We start from the raw sequence: 22,578 nt of genomic DNA on the forward strand, positions 1-22,578 counted from the left end.
TTTGGGTTTATTCATAGTTTTGATAATTCAAAGGCCTCTCTCAGTTGGCTAGTTTCTTTAGAAGAGATTTCCACTTTTGGAACTTAGGCATGAGTTGTGACAATGAACTAAGAGGCCATAGTTATCATTGAACTTGTGATGTAGACCAGCTGCACTTGATGTCAGACTGAATTATCAAGTGGGTTTGAATTACTATCTCTCTCTCATAACATCATCTTCTTTAAAGCTTCCTTTACTTCAAACACCCTAATTTTCCGTATATATATGAGATTATTTCTTGATAGTTATTACAAACTTTTTAACACATTATTACTCGTATTGTTTTCATTTAGCATGTTGTAGAAAACTAGAAATAGTTTCTACCAAAAAAAAAAAAAAAGAAAACTAGAAATAGTTTTTTCATCTCTTTAGTTGGAAGATGTCTTAGGTAAAGGTGCAACCAAGATGATGAAACCGAACATACATGCAATATAAAAAATATAAAATGAACCAATGTATCCATAATGCGAGCATCGAGTGTATCGACTAGTATAGAACCATATGAACCGATATCAAACCATATCAAGTTGTATCGATCAATACAGTGCAATACATTTTTTTTAATTAACAAGTATCAAATCAGTACCTTAAAGATACGATACATATCAGCCAGTATCGAAGGATACTTAAACCTTGCCTAGGTTAGTAGTGAGAACATGAGAGTTGTAGCCCTTTGAGTTATTTTTCATATAGAAAAGAATCAGGTTGATTGGAGCTAAAATGAGCAAGTTATGGAATTTGAGTGGACAAATGTCAGAAAATGGTGAAGTGAACCTAGTTGGACCATGGGCCCGTGATAGGAACTGTCCAAAAAATAAAATAAAAATTGCTCTAAGGTTCTCACTGTCCTACACATCATTCAGGTTCAGCCCAGTTTTGTGGTCCGTGCCTTGTTCTTGAGTTGGAGGTGTCTATGAAAAATGTGGCCTTCGAGTCTTTTGTACATAGAAAAAATGGCAATCAGAGTTCAAACAAGGAAGATATGGCCATTTCCATGGAGGACGTACAGTCTATCCAGAATTTTCACTGACGAACTTTCGTGAATTGGTGACGGTCATTCATCAGCAGTTGAGCTGTCAACTTGTGATAGACTCGGTTCATCTGACTTTGGATGCATTTTTGAGCATCTTCTATGCAGGATTAGAGAAGGTATTTCTATGAAAGTTGTAGATTTTGGAGTCTACATTCAAATGCAATAAGAATCAGCCCAATCAGAGTTATACAGAAGAAGTTATGCCATCCAGACCGATGAGAGGTCAGTTTGCCAGACTATTTCTGGTCCAAACTGGGCAGTTGGACCAAACTCGGGTTTGGGGCTTTTCTTAGCCTTTTTAAGTGGGATTGGGGCTTTTCTTAGCCTGTGGCACAACGGTCAAGTTGCACAATTGCAACATGTTGGTTACAAATTCGAAACTTGGAAATAGCCTCTCTTGCAAAGCAGAGGGTAAGGCTGGCGTATATTTGTCCCTCCCAAACCCTGCAGTATCGGGAGCCTTGTACACTGGGTTGTTCTTTTTTTATTCATCATCTCTTACAAGAACTAAAAAGGAGAAAAGGCCCTAGAGAAGAAGACGGAAGAAAGGAAAGGAGATAGTCTCAAAGAGGAACCCTGGAAGGCTACCTTTAAGCAAAGACAGCGATTGTGCTCCATCGGAAGGTCTCTTCAAGTGTATCAAACTTCACCAAGGGTATGGGTTAGAGAAGAAGAAAAGGAGAGAACGGAATAGAGTCACCAAGAGAACCCCAGAAGAGTACCTTGATTCCCATCAGTTGAGCACAACAAGGGACGGATTCTTCAAGCTCATAAGACATCATCATCATCAAGGGTTTTTGTTGAAAGAAGAGAAAGAGAAGAAGGAAAAGAAGAGTGTACAAATATAAGGTTTGTAAGTTGCTTCAACATCCCCAAGTGACGGCCTGGGTGAGAAGCTTCAGCGGTGAAGAAGACTCGAAAGAGTTGAGCTGCACAAGAGGGATGAAAAGTTGGTTGGAGGTAACCATTATTTGTATTCCCATTCATATGTACTAGTGCGCAGGCAAGGTGATTGATACTTTTCCTAGACTAGGTTGAGCTTGCATTGTAGGGCAATGTTATAAGCCCACACTTTTATTGTAATGGGGTGTTCAGTGGGTGCTGGACACAAGGTTATAGCTCTTTGGTTGTTGTAACTAAGTAAACTTAGGCGTGTTGTAGTGCCCTCCTAGTAAAATAGGGTTGTAGCCCTAGCCTTAATTGTTGCAAGGGTAGAAGCAGGGATTGTAGCGATCAAAAGTATTGTGTTGAGCATAAAGAAGCCCATTTGAGGCATTGCTCTGTGAATGTAGGCATGCGCCGAACCACATCATTATCTTTCTTTGTGGTGTGTGTCTTGTGGTTTGCATTTGCTTGTAGATATTTGTCGATGTGTGTGCTATGGAGGATGGTTTATGTGTATGGTGTATGGGATGTGTGTAGAGAGGCTGGTGATAGCCTTGGCTGGTAATAGCCATATGTTTGTTGCAGGGTGTATGTGATTGAGTGTGTTGGTAAAAGGGCCAATGCCAATCAATAAGTGTGTGTTAGGCATGATTGTACCAAGTGCCTAAGAGCCAGGGTGCTGACAACTGACTTGAGAAATGAGTGAGTTGGGTTCGAAATTTTTAGTCACCACTAATTTACTACCCCCCCCCCCCCGGCCCCCTTAGTGGCCATCTAGATTCAACACTAAGCACTCTGCAGAAAAATGAGGGTGCACGCCTGATGTAAGGCTAGATCTCATAAGACTAAATCCTAGGTAGGATCTAAAAATCTGACTGAATGGAGAGAAAATCAAGAATTCACACAACAATGGTCCAACGGACCAACGAGACTGGTCGAATGAGGACTAATATTAGGTCAATAGAGCAACCAAATATAACCACAGTAAGCTGGTATTGATGTAGTACTACAGCAGCAAGCTTCAACCCAGAAATTAGGGTTTCCCAGGCAGAATTGGAGAATTCTTGTGGCTGGCTATAGGCTGCTCAGGTGAGTCTGAAAACCTGGTTGAGTTGCTCCCTAGGTGTCCCCAACAAACCTCTAAAAGGGTTCCAAAAGCTGGTTTCTAGTTTGACAGTTCTTGAGGACATCAATTAGGGTCAAAACCCTGATTCTGGAAGAGATCAATTGGCTGATTTGGTTTGATCTTGACCTCTGTTGGTAGCTGGTCTTCAGGGCTTCAAAGTACTCCAATCTTGCACTCAAATCACTCACTAACCAACAGTAAAACAGGAAAAATAAAGAAGAGTAGGAGGGTGAGAAGAGATTGTAGAAGGGCTATCTAAGCCTGGGTTTCTCACCCTCACTACCCTAGTTGATGAAACAACTATCTCAGGCAAATCTTCGCAAACAGCAAGAGAAATTTTCATTCAATCAAAATTATCTCAAGTTACAATTGACCAGCCATATATAATGCTGATTATTCACCAAAAAATAAAACCTTTCTGATTACAATTAGGAAAGACTTGTCATAACCCAAATAGGAAAGTACCTACTTGTGATAACCTAAATAGGAAAGTAACTAAAGACTCCTATTATAAATAGAAATCATAACTCAAGCATAACTGACTCACTAACTAACAAAAAAGTTTCCAAAAATAATTACGTGCTGTCCCAATCGAACAGGTCTTCTGCTGGTCCAAACTGAATCAAAGTAGGCCAGTTCGATGGCCATTAATGCTCATTAATGCTGGCCCTGACCCTTCTTCCTTCTTCTGTAGGTAATGCCAAATCGTGGGGCCATATCTACATCAACGCCACTGTCCTGTCTGTCCATCCCCACCGTATCCACTACTCTCCTTTAGACTCAGACCTCCAAATCCAATTCCTCCTCATCTGGTCTGAACTGACGGCGCAGACCTTTCAAGTAGCCTCTACGAGGGGCACATACACCGTAGTAATGATCTTGGGTCACATGGTCAAACTGAATCTCCCGATGAATTGGATGGGCCCATAATGTTTTCATTCTCCTCTGTCTGGCGGATATGAATCATCCCCAACTGCAAATGGATCAGCCCCATCATCACCGTCACCATTGTCATCGTCATCACTAACAAATAGGGATGGTGTGCCGAGTATGGTCGCTAGAATACAACCAGTCGATGTCTTCCTCATCCCCCACCAAGTTGGGGTTCAAAAGGTCAGGGTGTATGTGAGTGAACTCAGTCCCGTCGAAAAGCCATAATTCATTGACATCAACACCTATCTGACTAGCAACCTTGGTGTTGTTGTACTGTTCAATGTGAAATGGTTCTTCATCATTCTAAATACATGTTTCAATAACCAATACATTCTTAATACATATTTCAATTGCTTTTATGTAGTATGTTCTAGACCTCTTCTTCTTCTTCCTTCTCTTTCTCTTCTTGTGCTAACATTGGTTTCCTGTATTTGGTATTGCTTCATAAGTTAGATAAGGGAAAGGATACAGAAGGATAACGCATACACTACAACCAAAGGTCCGAAGCCAAACTACCATTTTTTTTTTTTTTCAATTTAATGCTTTGTGCAATCACTTTAATAGGCTTGCCCGGAAGTTTCAGGTCAATTTCAAATGGTTGACCACTGTTACTAAATGGACCAAATTCGGTCAAAATTTTGACATTATACGGTACATTTTGGTTTCGACCAGGGTCAAAATCGAAATTTCGAACCTTGATTGCATCTCTAATAGCTCCAACTATGCCTGCAGGACCTGCTTTGAGGCAAAGGAGGTGCCACACTGATCTTTTTTAATCTGTGCATTTTCTGGCTCTGCTGACAGTTCACCACATTCTTCAGCATCTGATGGTATTCAAACCTGAAAGGCATTAACTTGATTTCTGTAAATTAAGGGATCTGATTTCTCATTTCTAAATAACATCAAATTATGGGATGACAAGAAGTGTCAACTTTCTAATTCAGTAGTATACTTCGATTTCTATTGCTCATCTGTGAGTGGATCAAAACTCCCATATAATGAGTTGAATTAATGAACAAAACAAGATCGTTGATGTAGATCGAAGCATCAAGAAAATAAGGTCAAAACACTGCTCACGTTATTGTTCACGTGAACAGTGTCACAGCCCCATATTTTCATGTATGGGAGTGCTTCTAAAAGATTCTGTGGGTCCCAAGGGCAGATTTCATCGAGGAATAGTTTACTTTTTATTTTTTTTAATTAGTTATTATTTTGGTTAGTCTTGGACAGCAAGCTATCGATGGAGATTTCTAAGACTTTCCTTGTCCAAAGATTTGTTTCCCTTTTAGTTTATTTCCTTCGTTAAAAGTTTATTTGTCTTTTAGGACAAGCAACTTAGTTTCCAGTTTTAGCAGTTTCCAAAAGTTCTTGTTTCCTTTTTGGTTTTGTTTCTTTTTTCTTATGTTTCTATGTTTCATACTTTCCTTTTCTAAGGCTCCATTCTAAAGCCCATATATTATATTCGACCCCTTGGGTCGAATGATATAATGATGAAAGAAAGTTTGCTTTGCGCATCCCTATCCCATCTTCCCCTATCTTCCTCCCTTTTCTATGCTCCAACCTTCCAATTAAAGTCTACCATTACTGCAGGAGATTACCAGAAACAGTTCCCTACTGTTGCTGTGACGTAGCTTTATTGGAGAAGTCACAACAGATGGCTGAGTTTGTCTATCTCCATTAGTTTCTAATTTCTAAGTTTAGTTTCTATTTTCATGACCCTGATATCTCAGCATCTAACCATTACTTCAGTCTGAAATTTTTAGGAGCCATTCACCCATGTGAAACCCAAACTCAATGGGAATATAAGGCCCATCCAATGTCTGTAGGTATTGTTTCTAAAATTGGGCTGTTTTCTGGTTGTTTGGGTTTGTTAGGCCTATGGTAGTATTGCTAATGCTGCAGTTTGTCTCTTTGGGGCTGGGGTTATTCAATACTCTTGCAAGGTGTGGTTAGGAAATGTGAGGGTTATTTTAATCTACGGCTACCTACTGTTAGGGAGTTATTCATATACTGATGTAAGGCTGAAACCAATACCTATTTGGGTTAGTTTTGTGATCCTGTCCGGGGTTAGGTTAACTGTGACCTAGCCTTACATTAGCATTGTACCTCATTGAATAGATGATAAAAGTAGCAATGTCAAAAATAGAGGAGGAAATTTTACTTTGAGGAATAATAGCTCCAGTACTCATTATCACACTAGTATTCATAACTACATTTTCCTCGGAAATACTAATCACAGATTGCACGATTCTGCAAGCAGATTTAAAGTGCCCAAAAAAGTGATAAAAATAAAAGCAAGCAGTTTTAAAGGAACACATAGACTGCTCCTATCCAGTAAACATTTTAACACCTGCACCAACACCTAGAAAAGTAAATCTTTATCGTTAAAATGGGTAATTTTATCAAAAAAGTATGCATTATGGGGACCAAAGTTTTAGAAAGATGCAAAGGTGGATAAGTGGATTTCAATCCTCATTTTTTAAGAGAATTTATGCTCTAGGGCAGCACTTGGCTGCAGATTTAAGAGATGGTTTCCTCGGACGATCATTTCATCCATGTGGTGGTGCACTTTTCCCACAAAAGAAAACAGTTTGGGCATTTCATTTCTTCTTCCTTGTTCCCCTGCAAACTGTACAGGAGGTTACCCTCTTACTCGGATGAAGTTGTGCCTCAATGTGGTGTTTAAGTAACTTCAACAAGATGGTAACACAAAATAAAAGGCAAATATAAAATCACAGGAAAATCTTGTTGCAACCAAGGATGGCGAAAAAGAAGTTGTAGTGTTACTTTTGTCCTTTTGGTATAACACACTTTATTCAGTTGGGATAAATCCTATAATTTCACGTGTACTCAAAAAATGTTGATACAATGCAACCTTTGATAATGACATAATGCTAAGTCCTTTCAAATTATTTTGAAAACCCTTTTTTACCCCTAACTTAAATAACTTTTGGGAATAAGACAAGGGGCAATGAAAAGAAGGTTACAACTTCTTACTTCACCACTTTGGCAACAACAAGAACCACCCTAAAATCATATACCAAAGTCTATACTCTCTAAATAACCAATTGATGAGTAAAAGCAAATTATATATGCCAAACCTGAATTTGTAACTCCCGTTGCCTGGATGCCCATTCTTTTTCTACTGCAAACTTGTACTCAACAGTCTCTTTGATCTTTTCTCTTTCACTAATTAAATCATTCTGAACATGAGGTGTACAATTGCCATCTAAAGCATCTAACAAAGGATTCTTTTCATCCTGCGGTTGAGTTTCAGGAAGAGATTCAGGATCAGGTTCAGAACCATTTCTAACACATCTCCTGTCCTCAACCAGTAATCCATCTTGTTGAATGTTGCATAAGGATGACTCATCAGAAACAGATTTTGCTTTGTCCAGACAATTGAACCTGTCATGATTGATTCCAGGGTCATCCCTTGATCGAGCATTGAAGAAAGGTTCCCCACAGTTATGTCCATTACTGTCCTCATCATTGATGTGTTTCCCAAAGCATGGTTGAGAATCACAAAAACATGATTCTCCAGAAACTGGCTTTTCCTGGTCCTCAAAACTAGCTCTGTCATATTTGGTGTCATTTGGATGCTGAGAGCTGCAACAGGAAGTTTCTTGATGAATCCCTCCATTTTTGTCTAAATAAAATTCTCTATCTTGACCCACTTGTGTTTGAACAGACAGAAAGGTGTCGCACGAAGAATCCTGTCTATCCTGGAAATTAAACTTTCCATGATCGGAATGTGAATTGTAGCCTGATTGATTATTGAACCAACAGGGTTCTTCAGCAACATTTTCTTCTTTATCATGAAAAAAGGCACTTTCATAATTAAACTGTTCATCAACCTGTTCCTGAGAGAAGAAAAAAGGCCCTTTGCCCCGAAGATCATTCTTTCTTTCAGAATAATGGGTTTCCCATGACTCAAATTCACTCCATGGAGGACGTCCTTGCCTAACAGCTGTTGTATCCAAATCCTCAACAGGGTTGTTTCCCTCAGGGTCAAGAGAATAATTCCCCACAGGGATGGATTTAGAGCCTGCATAAGAAGACATATCCTCTTTTCTGTCATTGAAGTGACTTGAACCAGAACAAATAGGTGTTTCTTTCTGTTTTACAGACTCATTTTCCACTTCAACACTCTTTGGATTCTCGGAAAGGGATCCAGAGCCACAACCCTGCTCATCTACAACAGATTGAGAGTTACGGATATCGTCTGATGTATTTTTCCTCGAAGAAGCTTTTTCCCACAGATCACGAATTTTTCCAAAAGAACCCTCCATAAGCTCACAGTCAGAACTTTCACTTTCAGATGACCCATCCTCAGAGTCAGAACAAAAAGTAAAACGATTTCTGAGGATTGTTTTCCCAGAGTAAGTCCTCTTGCAATTTGATAATTTCACATTAAAATTTCTTTCCTGAATGAACTGACAGTCCTCATCATCCGACCCTTCAAAGCTCTGTGATTGGCAAGGTTCAAATCGAGATGCCCTGCATGAAGTGGCATCACTGTCCAGATCACCACCACTTCCATCAACAGTTCCAGGACTCCCATCATCATCATCACCATCATCAATACTAATAATATGCCGAGAAGGAAAACTTTTGTCTTTTTTGAATTTATTAGAACCATGTCCTCTGCACTGAGAGGACCCTGGAGCATCAATAACAACAACATCAGATAGATCATCAGGATCAATATCAATATAGACAACAGCATCAGTCTTCTCCTTCTCCTTGCACCTTTCAAGGGTTCTCCCTGCAGTATGTGTTCCTGGAGATTGACCCTTGGACATTCTTTTGCTCCACCCCTATGCTTTTTGAAGACAACAATATATAAGGAATAGAACTATAGTTAAGGGATACCATCAGCAGAAGAAAGCTGTTCCTTCAGTTCCAGCATCTCCCAGGAATTGAATTATCTGAAATGAGTTAGAAAAACAAATTCCCACACTTGACTGCGATATTTATCCTCTCCACTTGAACCCAACCTTCATGAAAGTTTCATTCCTCGTACTTAAAATAGATAAATCACCTGCCAAAGCACCTAGAAACGGAACGAACAATCAGTAACATAAGTATGAACTTCAAACTATTGTGTTTATTGAGAGCTCGGCACACGGTAAGGTTGCTCCATTGTGAACAAGTGCTCCATTGTGAACAAGTGGCCGCGAGTCAAGAAACATCCTCTCCACCAATTGGGGGTAAGGGTGCAGCACTGGGTACGCCCTTTTTTCCTTTTTCTTTTTTGGTGAAAGTAGCTTTTAATAGATGTTAGAAAAATGTATGAAATATAGAAATATTTACGTTATTTATTGAAAGTAAATGAATAAGGGTATCACTCTATTTTAGTTTATATGTTAATTCAGTTTTAGGGAATGGCTGATATATGAATCTGCTCCAAATTGCTTGAACCACATTTTATCGGACAAAAACAAGGCGACCAAGGTGCCTGTCTAGGAAACCCAAGTTGTCAAGGCGCCTGGACGCCAAGGCACCCGCACAAGCAATCCCTTGACAACTATGCCCCTGCCCTCCAGTTCTGGTGCCTAATGGTCAGCAAACTCAATACAATGAGAAGCAAAAAGGAAGAAGAATAAGGAAAAATATTGCAAGGCAATGAAGCAGATGCCAACAATATTTATTATTTCTTTTTCATTATATGAACCAAACATTTAATTGGATAGCAAAACTAGTACAGAAAGTTCCATGACCTACAGCATATATTGGTTTCAAATAATCACCCAGTCCATCATGAACCAACGACACATTAAATCACACTCACAAGAACAGATTAAACTAACTCTCCAGAAAATGGGCTTCTCTCATTGGTTTTCACAGACAGCGACAAATCAAGCAGAAAATTCGTATGTGGGAATCAGTAGCAACAAAAATCCCGTCATTTTTTTTAATCTTCAGATAACTTTCAATTACCTTCACTCAAGCTATTTTAAGAGGCAAAAAAAAAAAAAAAAATCCAAAAATCTTCTTTTAATACGACTTATCTGACAAACCCCAGAATTATAGAAAGAAAAACATGAAGATCGCAAAATTAGAGAAACCAACGAAAACAAGAACATATAATCATCCCAGAGAATGGAAGGGGGGGTGCGGGAGGGGTTTGGAAATTTGAAATCAATGGGAAACCGAAAACCTTGATAACAACACCAACAACTCCATACAGAGAGCAGAAATTAACGCTCAAAGAATAAGGGAAAAACGAAACTAACGAAATAAAACGAATATGAATAGAAAGAGACCGGAAGAGAACCCCAAATCATCAAATTCGCACGAATTCTAGGTCAGGCGAAAGAAAATTGAAAAGGGTATTTGAAGCAATCCAAAGATTCAAAGTTCAAAGGCTCTAGTACGAATTCCAAAACAAAACAAGTCGAACACCTCAAAGGGTCTTTACCTGCAGACAATGAAAACACTTCTTGATTCCCTTTCGTCGCTTCCCCTTCGGGCTCTAGAGAAAGACTCAAAGATTGGACAAAGAGAGGAACAAAACACCAATCAAAGAAAAGGAAAAAAAGAGAGAGAGAGAGAGAAAGAAAAACAAAACGAGTTAGGAGCGAAACCTCAAACGGGTTTCGGGGGACAAAATTTTCCCGCTACCCGATAGGAATCCCGCTGCAATAATAATAAAAAATTAAAAAAAAAAAATAAATAAATAAATAAGGTATTTTAGAAAGGGTAAAGGCTACGCCCCTAGCGCAGTGCCCACCCAGGATCAAGATTTCTACTTCTTCGGGTGGATTATGATCGTAAAACACTGATCTTGGGTCAAGATTGGGCCTGATTTGATTTAAGGCCTAGGTCCAGCTCGGCCCGACTCAAGTCATTCTAGCCTAGTTCGATTCAGATTTTGTCCTTAATTTTTAGATAAAGGATAATCTGTTGTAACTAGACTTATTTGTCCACACTATGTAAGAGAACAATTAATCGAGATCAGGTTTTTCTATTTTCCTCTACCTTTCTCTCCCGCCCTAAATCCCCTTCTTCGCCATCTCCATCTCTAACTCCCCCTTCTCCTCCCTCTCCTTCTTCCCACAACATCCCCTTCCCCACCACCGAATTTGGAACCAAATTATCCCTACCCTCTTTGTTTACAAACGTTCAAAGCAAAGAAAGAAAAAACAAAAAAAAAAACAACAAAAACAAAGAGAATTGTGGCAAAAATCAAGGCCAATTAGGGTCAATCAAAACCAACCCAACTTTGCCAATGTCAATTAGGGTCGGATTGGATTGGTATGAACCTGACAGGGTTGGGCTTGGATATGAGCCTAGAAGGTTGGGTTGGGCCTGGGTTGAGTTTGGAGGACCTAAGGTTTTAAGAAACTCGGCCCATGTTCACCCCTATTGCCCACCACTATATCTAGAATCGTCCCCATACCACTAACTTTTTACCCCTTTTGAAAAATACTAAAACCTATAAGGATATTTGTGAACCCATAAGGAAAAAGGATTGTTTTAAAATGTATTTAAATTAAGGGAGAATATTTTATGTCTAATGTAAGGGTTGCACCAGTGCAGGGGCCAATGGGAATGCACCTAGAAGACAAGGCGGGCATTTCCACCTTTCATGGGGGGAGGGGCGATCATTTTCTCCCGCCTCTATGTCTAGGGTGCAGCCACTATATTTCCAAATAAAAAACATTTCCCTTTTTGTTAAACTTTTAAAATACCTTTTGGCCTTTTGATATTTGGCTTTTATGTTTCCGTCCACGAGTTTTGGTTCTTTGCTTTTTGAAAAGCACCTCATGTGTGGGAACTTTAGTCCCACGTTAGAAATGGAAGAATATGATGAGAGTTTAATATATGGTATTGAGAATTATAAAGGTAGGGTTCCTTAGAGAGAGACATCTCTCCTCCCTCATGTTTGTTCTTCTATAAATAGAGGACATTTTTGCACTTCCTGTGATCTTTTTATGAGTTCTTATCTCTGTACAAACTCTTTCTATCTCTCCCATTTTGTTTTACGGTTTTATACACTATTTTGATTCTTCTTATCACTCTTATCTATTGTGTTGATTGAGCATAACCTAAGAGTGCCTCGACGTGACCTAGTAAGTGAGTGCAACAATTATTAGAGGGCTTAAGGGGCCATTTTGTGACGCCCAAGAATACGGCAAGTACTAGATCAGCCTAGGAGATTGGTGAGATGTCTCCACAAAAAATATGACAAGTATCAGGGGGTTTGGGAGATCGGAGAAGGTATGTAAACTTTAGTCTCACATCACCTAAGAGAGTTTACTGGGCTAGTTGATGACCTTTAGCCTCCTTAACTAGGCACAACGAGTTTTAAAATCTTAAGGTCCATAGGCCAAAGAGGACAATATTGTGCAAGGTTAATAGAGCGGGGCGTTACAAATGATATCAGAGTAGACCCCGACAATGTGTGGGGCCAAAGTAAAGATCTATGTTTAAATGAAAAAAATTGTGACGCCCAAGAATACGACAAGTACCAAACCTGCCTGGGACATCGATGAGGTGTCCCCACCAAGAATACAGTGAGCACTAGGGGGTTTAGGAGATCGATAAGTGTGTACAAAATTTAGTCCCACATAAGGATTAAAGTATCGGCATCGGTCGTTGTATTGGTCGGCCAAAATTAAGATACGTATCGGAGGGTATCGTATCGTATCGGAGATACACTAAGATATACTAAAGATACGCACATAAATGGATATGAAACAATTTTTTATACACTTTTGCATAAAAAAATAGTTAAAAAAAGTTATATATAACATGTATTATGCATAAACAGTAAATTGAGAGTATCGCACTAAGAATCTAAGGTTTGTAATTGTCCCATAAATGTAAAATCCTTGTTCCCAACCTTGATTTCCACTTTAGTTAGAGAGAAAAATGATTGGCAGCAATTTTGGAACAAAAACACCTCAAAAAATTGTGTTTTTCTAAAAAATTACCCATTTTGGCCATTTTATGACCGTATCGGTGTGTATCGATCGATACATACCGATACACATCGATACATACCGATACGTACCGATACATATCGATACGTATCGAAACGTATATTTCACTTCAATTTTGAATTTTCATAGAGTATCGGTACGTATTGGTGAGTATCGATGGTGTATTGGTATGCATCGGTGCGTATCGTAGGATACATATCGATACATAAGGGTTTTAAAATTTTCATGTATCGTATCGGTATGTATCGTGCCGATGCCTACCGATACGGCACGATACACACCGATACTTAAAACCATGGTCCCACATCACCTAGGGGAATATTATTGGGCTTGTTGATAACCCCTACCTCCTTAATATGGCACAATGAGTTTTAAAGTATTGAGATCTATAGACCAAAGATGACAATATTGTGCAAAGTTAATAGGACAAGGGCGTTACACATTTCATCTTAGGGAATGATTCACAAGAACATTCTTACACCATAGAGGGTGAATACAATTTTAAGGATAGTGATATGTGGCGCGACTTATCCCACCATCGCTTGAAGATTCAAGTCAAGAAGAAAGTTGCATTGGCATAATTGGAGTTCAATTTCAAGTAATTAAAAGTGGACTACTACTACCATCATTAGTGAGTTTTATTCTATGTATGCTTTATGGTTCCATTATATTAGTTTCTCAAATCCTATTTGGCTATCATTTTTACTCCCTGGATTATTCCATTCCAACACCTAGATTATGGGAAAGGTAGTAGGATATCATTTTTCGCTTTCGATAACGAAATGAATAGTACAAAATGCATTTGTAGAGAGAGAGAGAGATTGCATAGAGTGCACATAAGTTATATGGTTATATTGTCACGAACAAATCTTTAATGGAGTCAATCTTCATGTGTGATGCTTAGGCAGTGCTTGACTAAGGCAAGCCTAAGGACATTCAAGCCATCTTGACATTCACCCGAACTAATTTCACAACAATCAACGGAAATATGCTTGTCGAGGCTCGTTTGACCTAAACCACATTTATGCTTCACTGCTTACCCAATTGTTTCTCATCTTGCAACCCATCATTAGTGCCACCCCAGCTCAAGGTAACACTAAGCCAATCATCATGACTATGTGTAGTAATAGTCTCACTCAAATGGTACGATGCAGCCTCAGGTTTTCCAACCATATGACACACTTGCCCATCTCAATCATCATTATTGAACTACGGTTGACGCTCAAAGGGGGTAAATCAGTCTAATAAATTCTTTCTAGTTTCAGCCCTAATGTATTATTCTTGATTCCCGGCACTTGCACACAACCACACACAGTCGTGTAACACACTTAGCTTTTCAACCACAATCGGGCACACAACCTTGTGGCAAGGTTTACCTAGTGTGCACATACATCCTGTGAACAAGACACTCCAAATACCACATACAATCCATGACAAAAAAAATATGTGATTTGATAAGTTGCCTACATCCATGGATCAAATGCCAAAGACAAACTTCATATATTGTTTGATATGCTACTTTTAGTCAGCTACAACTAACAAGGGGCACCGACCCCAATTTATCTAACATATAATCAGGAGGGCATTACTATGTAAAAAATGATAGATGCAACTACCAAGGAGTTACAACTTTCATTTCTGCACCCACTAAACACCCCAATAATAATATAGTATTTTGGGATTATACAATGCCCTACAATGTAATCCAAGCTAGGTTACATATTTTCATAAACATTACCTAGACACAGCATGCATTGTGAATATATGAAATGCAAATGAAAAAGGGTCAGTGATAGAGATCCTTATAACCTTTGAAATATGCGAAATCTTGATTCCGGGTGGATCCCTTGTTACCACCAATGATTCCTAGCTCACTAGAATCTTCAACAACCCCTTTTGAAAGGGCACTTGAATCTTCAAGTAGGCTTTGGAGGACTACTCTGACTCTCTTTTTCTTCCTGTTTTTTCTTCTCCTTGCGATATGGCTTCATCAATGCACAACAACACACCTTCAAGAGCCTTTAATGTAGTATTTTTTTATTACTTCTTCGAAGCAGCAGGCATGAAGCCCTTAATCCAAGCACACACACTTCCTCTTAGGTTTTCCCTCCTTTCTTGCTTCCAACTTCCCTCCTCTTTGCTTATGATGTAGAGGTCGTAAAAATAAGAATTTGTGAAAATTACACTGTTACCCCCTGAACGTAGGCTATGAATCAAAGCCCTCCCCTGTGTTTTTAAGAATGACACATCCCTTATAGGTTTAAAAAATTATAAACATGCTCGCACCATTATTCTAACTCCGATAAGTGATGAGGTCACTGACCATTATTTTCATAAATGGCCAAAATACCCTCCATTGAGTGCGACTTTACCCATTTACCCTTGATTAAAATCTGAGAGAAAAACCCTTCCCATCCGTTTACCTCTTCTTCTCTTCTCCTCTCCTCTTCTGTCTATTCGACAACCAAAGAGTAAGAGACCTTCACAACCATTGTCTCTCAGCTGCCCCTTAGCTTTCTCTCTCTCTCCTCACTACTGCAACCACCACACCCCCACTGCCCCTAGTGTCCATCGTGACGTTCCCAAATAAAAAAGAGTGACAATGCAAATACAATAGAAGTCAAGATATAATAGCTCCCCAATCAATCTTCTATGATGGATACTTCTGCAATATGAACTTCGACTCATCTCAATATTATTTAATCAAGAGAAAGCTTTTCAACTAGACTCTCTTTGAAGCTTATTTCCTGGTTGTCATTACACTAACTATAAGAGCTTTGCTACTTCGGCCATGACCTTGACCTCAAATCAAGATAATCAAATCCATTTCTTTGAAAATGGCACCTGTCACAATTCTAACAAATCAGATAGTTGGGGTATCATATTGATAATCAGATCTCTCCCTCCCCTTAAATCTGAAATTCAAAAGGCAAAGGGGCTGTCTTGCCTCTTCACTCCACTGTTGAGATTTCAGAGGGGTTGCCTCTTAATTAGACAAACTAGTTAATAACCTAAACCGACCCATACGACCTATCTACTCTTGGTAATATTTTAATTGTCTTTTCTATACCTACCTGATGAAGCTAATTTTCAACCGAGTAGGTTTATCACCATTTATTTTCCATTTTATCTTTCCTTATTTAGTACAAATGGAGTTGAATTATGTTCTTTCTTGAGTGCATTTTTTATTTTGTTTTAGGGTGTGGGAGTGGTTCCCCTAAAGTATACTTTGTATAACTTGAATCTATCTTAATGTTTACCCCTCCTTTCAAATTCACACTTACTTAGCCCCCATCACTCTAGTCTTTCGTTCTGCACACAACCGACTTACCGACCTTAGCCACACTTTGTGATACCCCTTCATCCAGCACCCATCCGCAAGCCTACAATCAAAGGGGCTGCAAGCAAGGATGGGGGGCTGCCAATTGTCAAGAGAGAGAGAGAGAAAAAAGATGAGGTCCCAAGAAGGGTGGGTTGCAGAGGTGGAGTGGAGGAGGGAGCATGGGTGATCCTGGAGCATAGGATGAAAGGAGATAGAGAGAGAGTTGCAACTCACCGGAGAATTGTAGTAGATTCAACTTCGTCGGAGGTCACGCGACTAGATTTCTTCCCCAATAAAAAGATTTCATGATTTGGGACATTTGGGGATGTTTCATTGTTGAAGATGAGTAAAGGGTAAAATAGTCGTTTTAATTAGGGTTATTTTTGGATGTTTGAGGTGAGGGTATAATAGTCATTCACATTCACAACCAACAGAATACTAGACGCGCTGGTGTGTTTGTATTTTTTTAAACTTGTAGGAGGTGTGAGTGTCATTACTGAAAATACGAGGGAGGGCTTTGATTTATGGCCTAAGTTCAGGGGTTGGCACTGTAATTTTCTCTTTATTTTTTTAATACTTTTTGGACCGATACAGGCCGATTCCAATAGCTTTCCATCAAAACCATCATTTTTGTCAATTTTGACTAATCTAGGGTGAGTTTTACCCATCCAGATCAATATTGAATTAGTATCTGCCTTGATTGATTCCAAGACCAATCTCAAGTTGTAGAACCTTATTCCCTATCCACACTAGTAATCTGTGTGAACCCCTTGCTGTTCAATGTGAACACTTTGATTGAATCATGTTCTAGCGATCCACAATGGTTGATGTTTATCCCACATGCATTCTCCTTTTAAATTCCTTCAGACTTTCCTTGTCTTCCCTAGAACTGCTTTCTCTCTCTCTCCATTTATCTTTTAGTTTTAGACTTGTAGTAAGTTGTTTGCTTGGGTTATACCTTTAACTTCGATGTCTACAGAAGAGATGAATAAAGCCTATGATCGATTGGAATGGACATTTGTGGAGAAATGCTTACTTATCTACGGCTAGGGGTGCAAAAGGGTCGGGTTGGGCCGAGTTTCTTAAAACCCTAATCCAACCCTGAGTCCCCTTAACTGGGCCCATACCAGCCCTGATCCTGACTTAAGGCCACAAAAGTTCAACCCAATCCTTACTCGCCCTGATTGGCCCTGATTTTTCAGGGTCGGATTGAGATGACCCTGATTGACCTTAACCCTGACCCTGATTGACCCTGGTTTGCCATTATGGGTTGGGCATACCCTTGTTCTGACCCTGCAAAATATGAAATATGATTGACCCTTGTTTGCCATTAAGGGCTGGGTATACCCTTATCCTGACCTTGCAAAATATGAAATAACTAAAAAATAAAAAATATTCATAATAAAGAGGAGATTTAAAACACACACACACACACACACACACAAAGTTATAAATTACTTGTCATGAGGAAAACATCCTAAAGCAAACATTCAAACAATACAAATAACTCTAGCTATTATAGTAAACAAAGAGAGGAGATCATCATAAGAAAGCAAATATTACAAAAAATTTCTATTATTTGTCATGATAAATAAAGAGATCATCTTAATGAGGCAAACAATCTGAAGATCTCAAAACCCTTGTCATGTTAAACAAAAAGGAGAACATCATAAGAAAACAAAAAATCCAAAGTCCACTTCAGGGGCAAAAACTAGGGCCAGGTCAAGCCAAAATCAGGGCAAAAGTCAAGGTAAAAAAATCAGGGTTGGGTTCAGGGCGGGCCAAAGACATCAACCCTTACCCGCCTTGACCCTGATTCAGGGTCAGGCCAGCCCTCAGGGCCAAAATTTTTGAGTCAGTACTTGTTCGGGATCAGGGCAGACCAACGGCGAGTTCGGGCCATTAGGGCTAAACTTGCACCCCTAGTTACTACTTCAATCCGTACTGGGTCTCTCAAGTGATGTTTTGTGTCTCGACATCCAAATTGACGGTTTTCTTCAATGGTTCTCCACTCCATACTTTCAACTGACGAGGGGAATAAGGCAAGGAGACCCATTGTCATCCTATTTGTTTGTTCTTTATGCTGAAGTCTTATCTTCTCATCTAGCTAACGAGCTTCATCAAGGCAATATTCATGGGATTAAATTATCTAGGGAGGAGAAGCCATATTGCATATGACCTTTGCTGATGATTTAATTTTGTTTAGAGGAGCCACATCAAGAGAAATTCACTCATTTGATACTGTTATTGAAGAATACTGTAGGTTCTCTGGTCAGCAGCTAAATCTTACAAAAACAAGAATCTAATTCAATCCTAATGTGCATTCAAGCTTTAAAAGACGGATAGAGGAGCAGTTTCAGGTCCTTCTATCATCACAGATTGATGTTTATCTTGGAGTACCTTTTGTCGTAGGGAAATTCACAAAGGGTCATTGTACTCAGCTCATTCAGAGGGTGACTCAGAGGTTACAGACATGGAAGACAAAATATCTTAGTTATGCAGGTAAACATGTACTGATCCAATTAGTTCTTAAGCCCTTTCAAATCATTTCATGTCATGTTTTAAATTACCATCCTCCATTCTGCATGAGCTTGATTCTCTCAGTCAAAAATTTTTCTGGTCCAATAGGGAATCTAGGCTAACACCAACAGTTAGTTGGGCCTCTATTTTCCAACCTAAAAGATGTGGGGGTCCAAATTTAAAGTTAGCGGCTCATATGAATCAAGCTCTGTTAGCCAAAAAAGGTTAGCACCTTCTCTTTCCCAACCAATCTCTTTGGAGTAGATTTATGATGCAGAGATACTTTCCCTGGTCAGCCTTTCTTCAAGTTACTTGTTCTGCAACTGCATCGTGGGGTTGGAAATCAATTATTGGTGCTCGTGATTTGCTGTAAAAAGGTGTTTTTTCTCAAGTAGGTAACATCCATGGCTGGACTATTGGATTCCCAATACCCCTAGTGTTGGCTTCATTTCCTATCCCAACGGAAGCTCCCAGATTGGTAGAGGAGTTGATTTGTCCTTTCACCCGCTCCTGGAAACAATAAATAATTTTTCACTGGTGGCCTCGTGATTGCCTAGAGAATCTTGTCCATTCCAATACCTATGCACGACACCCCGGATAATATATATGGCTTGGTACTACTTCTGGATTGTTCATCGTTTCTTCAACTTATCGGCTTTCGCTTGGCCAAATGTGTAATTCTCCAAATCCAATTTGGCTCTGTCACACCCCGTTCACACAGAACCGGACCGATAACCGAGTTAACTCTGGCTAACTTAAAACCTTCCAGGATCATCTGATACAGTACCCCACCACAGCATACCCACATCTAAGATAAGTGTTCAAAAGTTCAACGGAAGACTTAAATTACCTGTAAATATTCACAGTATACTTGATACCCAAATTGTAGTATATAGTTAAGTACATGTGGGCCCGCAGGTATGATATTTACACAAAAAGAATAACAATTTACATATCAAGTACACAAAAGGGGAGGTCATCAAAAATCAAAAAGTGAAATCCTATATGGTGTCATTACTGCGGTCCTGCAGCACAACCCTCACACATGCAATCAGCACTGTGCTCATACTCCTCAGGGACCCACCAATCCTCAACAGGAAACTCGACTGTGGGGCCTGACTCCTGATCTTCAGGTGGGTGGCCTGTAAAATCATCTAAAAGAGGTGTGCACGTGGGATGAGCTCACTAGCTCAGTAAGTAAAAAGAAAGAAATTCACCTAAACATTCAAATCCATATGCACTATATGCAATGCAATTCATTTTAATCTTATCCACCTAAACAACATTACTAAGTCTTAGGTTATGTGCTACTCACAACCACAGTGCACGTATGCCCCAGGTACGAGTCGCGAACTCTATCCCGCGATATGCCCATAGGATTGTCAGAGAAGGCCCACTGTGAGTACTTAGAAAAGTAAAGCATGTCGACCACCGACTCCCAACATAAAAGTAAATGACAAAAATATAAAGGTGCCAACTCCAGCAATTTAAAAGCAGTACGATTGGCCCTCTTGAATATACCACTAAGGTTGTCGATTGTCCTAATGACTAGCCGGACGTATGTCTAACCACCAGAGTGACCGGACAACCGCGACCACTGCTTCCCCCTAAGTGATAACCCAACACCTCAACCCCTGTTAGGAAGGGTCGTAGCACAAGGAATGATAATCCTAAATTACATGCTCCTATATGACAAAGTACGATTGTATAGTGCCACCACGTCCCATACCACAGGCCACCAATGCACTCATTCCTAAATCGACTACGACGTCTAGTCTAATAATGCATCATGCACAGTAATCCAACCATTCATCACATAAGCACAACAATTATTTAGCATTAAGAATGTAAAGCACAACACACATATCATAAATCATTTGTTTAAATTACACAAGCAATGCGTGCAAATGGCATACGAGGATGACTAATCTATACATAATTTGCATGATGACATGGTTAGTCTAGATACTATTTAATGATGCAAAAATAGGCCTTAAAATAAGGTCAAATGTCCTCTCCCCACTTACCTGTTGGGTACAAAAGCTCACGTTCGGTACGGGTGAGATCCGGCGTGAGAAATATAAATTCTAGTGGAACCTATCATAAGCGAATAAGGTTAGCATTTTACCACCTTAGGGTCAAAACTAACGAGGTTTGATGTTTAAATCATGTTTAAAATCATAAAAGAAGGTTGTCCACCCGTTTTGGCCCCATTCGGGCTCAAAAATCCGACTGATGGGCCAACAGGTAGGCCAGATAGCCCACCTGTCTTCACCTGTCGGTCCAACAGGCGGGCTAGATAGCCCATCGGTTCAATTGATGGGCCCCACAGGAGGGTGGGTTCACCCTTTGGTCTTCGCCTGCCTGTTGGAATTAAGGTTCTACCCCAATAGGCGGGCCCCTATAGGCGGGCGGCTTCGCCCGTCGGTCTTCGCCCACCTGTGGGGGCAAAAATCGGTTTTCTCCTTTGAAATGCTCCTCAACCTTGGGAAAACCAAATGGGGCTGTTCCAATCATATTTTTCACACATCTAAGGTCTTATAAGATGATTCTAACCTAGATCTAAGTTAGATTTAAGGATTGAAAAGCAATCTTACCTTCTTTGCTCAAGAACTTTTTCAAAACCCCAAAATCACCTCTTAACTCAAGAAATCACCAATGCTTCTCAAATCTTGTAAACAGTTCTTTAAACCTTCAAAATCAATACATAGACCATCTATTAAACCTCAGATTCATCATCTCAAGTGGGATTAACACGATCTCAAGAAACTCTACTCAAATCAAGGGTTTCACTTGAGGTTTTGTGAAAGTTTAAGAAGTATAGCCTTCGCTCATCTCAAATCGTAGGTCTCGTGTTGGAGATCACTTTTTCGGTGTCGGAATGAGAAGACCAAATCTCGGCGTCATTTAAAATCATTTCTTCCTCCTTTTCTTTTCCTTTATTCTTCTTCGTTCTCTTTTTCTTCCTTTCTTTTCTCTCTCTTCTTTAATTTTCTCACCCACTCTTTAATACATTAAATGAGAAAAAGAAAAAACACAATAAGTACTATTTATACTATATAATATCTAGTAACTACATGGGTGAGTCACACTGGCGGGCGGGTTCGCCCTCCTGTGACCGCCCACCTGTTAGTCAAAACTTAGCCAAACAATTGAGATTTCGATCGAATTTGACTCAGCATGTATCTCACTCTCGACACAAGATATATAATATATATACACTTTACGATATGGCTACATACCAGCATTACCCGTACATGGCTTTATGATACGTGCATGTACACGGCTTGGGTACACCCGTCTCCTTTGGCACTGACTCGGACTTATCTGGCCAACCTGTGTTCAAAGTCACCCTTGCCATCATGGTCCATATGGAACCCACCTTAACCCTCTCTGGTTCGGGACTTGCATGGTTAAACCAGATCAACCATGTAAGTAAACCAGGTTTTAAAAATAGGGTATCACAGGCTCCCTCTTTGGCAGACCTACACAATTCCTAAAATCAAGTTTTTTAATTGGAAACCCCTTCGAGGACAACTACCAACACCAGCTCTTCTAAGAAATTGAGGTCTCTCTATTCCTAATATTTGCCTATGGTGCTTTGCTTACAGACTCTCGGATAAACCTATTTTGTTTGACTGCACTGTTGCAAACACTGTGTGGACCATGGCTGGATACACAAATAGCCCAACTTGGAATGACTTCCCTTCTTGCATTTCCACTCTCTTGTAGCATCCATCCAACACTAGCAAATATCATCTTCAGTTAT

The 22,578-nt window shown here is 39.6% G+C and overlaps 1 protein-coding gene across 4 annotated transcripts; it reads right to left on the minus strand.

Moving 5' to 3' along the window:
* Nucleotides 1-3,402: 3,402 nt before the first annotated feature.
* Nucleotides 3,403-10,578, minus strand: LOC122058466. 4 transcript variants are annotated; one of them, XR_006133782.1, is made up of 4 exons: nucleotides 10,441-10,578; nucleotides 7,118-9,072; nucleotides 4,711-4,856; nucleotides 3,403-4,441 (listed from the first exon to the last, which is right to left on the minus strand). XR_006133782.1 is itself a non-coding variant. In XM_042621154.1 (3 exons), the coding sequence occupies exons 2-3, from the start codon at nucleotides 8,819-8,821 to the stop codon at nucleotides 4,373-4,375; spliced, it is 1,773 nt and encodes a 590-aa protein (XP_042477088.1). In that variant the 5' UTR covers nucleotides 8,822-9,072; nucleotides 10,441-10,578; the 3' UTR covers nucleotides 3,403-4,372. The 4 variants fall into 4 exon arrangements, 3 of the variants coding, with proteins under 3 accessions (XP_042477088.1, XP_042477089.1, XP_042477090.1); XM_042621154.1 differs by lacking the exon at nucleotides 4,711-4,856; XM_042621155.1 differs by lacking the exons at nucleotides 4,711-4,856; nucleotides 10,441-10,578 and adding an exon at nucleotides 10,286-10,399.
* Nucleotides 10,579-22,578: the final 12,000 nt, after the last annotated feature.

The sequence above is a fragment of the Macadamia integrifolia genome, chromosome 12 (assembly GCF_013358625.1).
Source record: "Macadamia integrifolia cultivar HAES 741 chromosome 12, SCU_Mint_v3, whole genome shotgun sequence".
NCBI classification, from domain to species: Eukaryota; Viridiplantae; Streptophyta; class Magnoliopsida; order Proteales; family Proteaceae; genus Macadamia; species Macadamia integrifolia.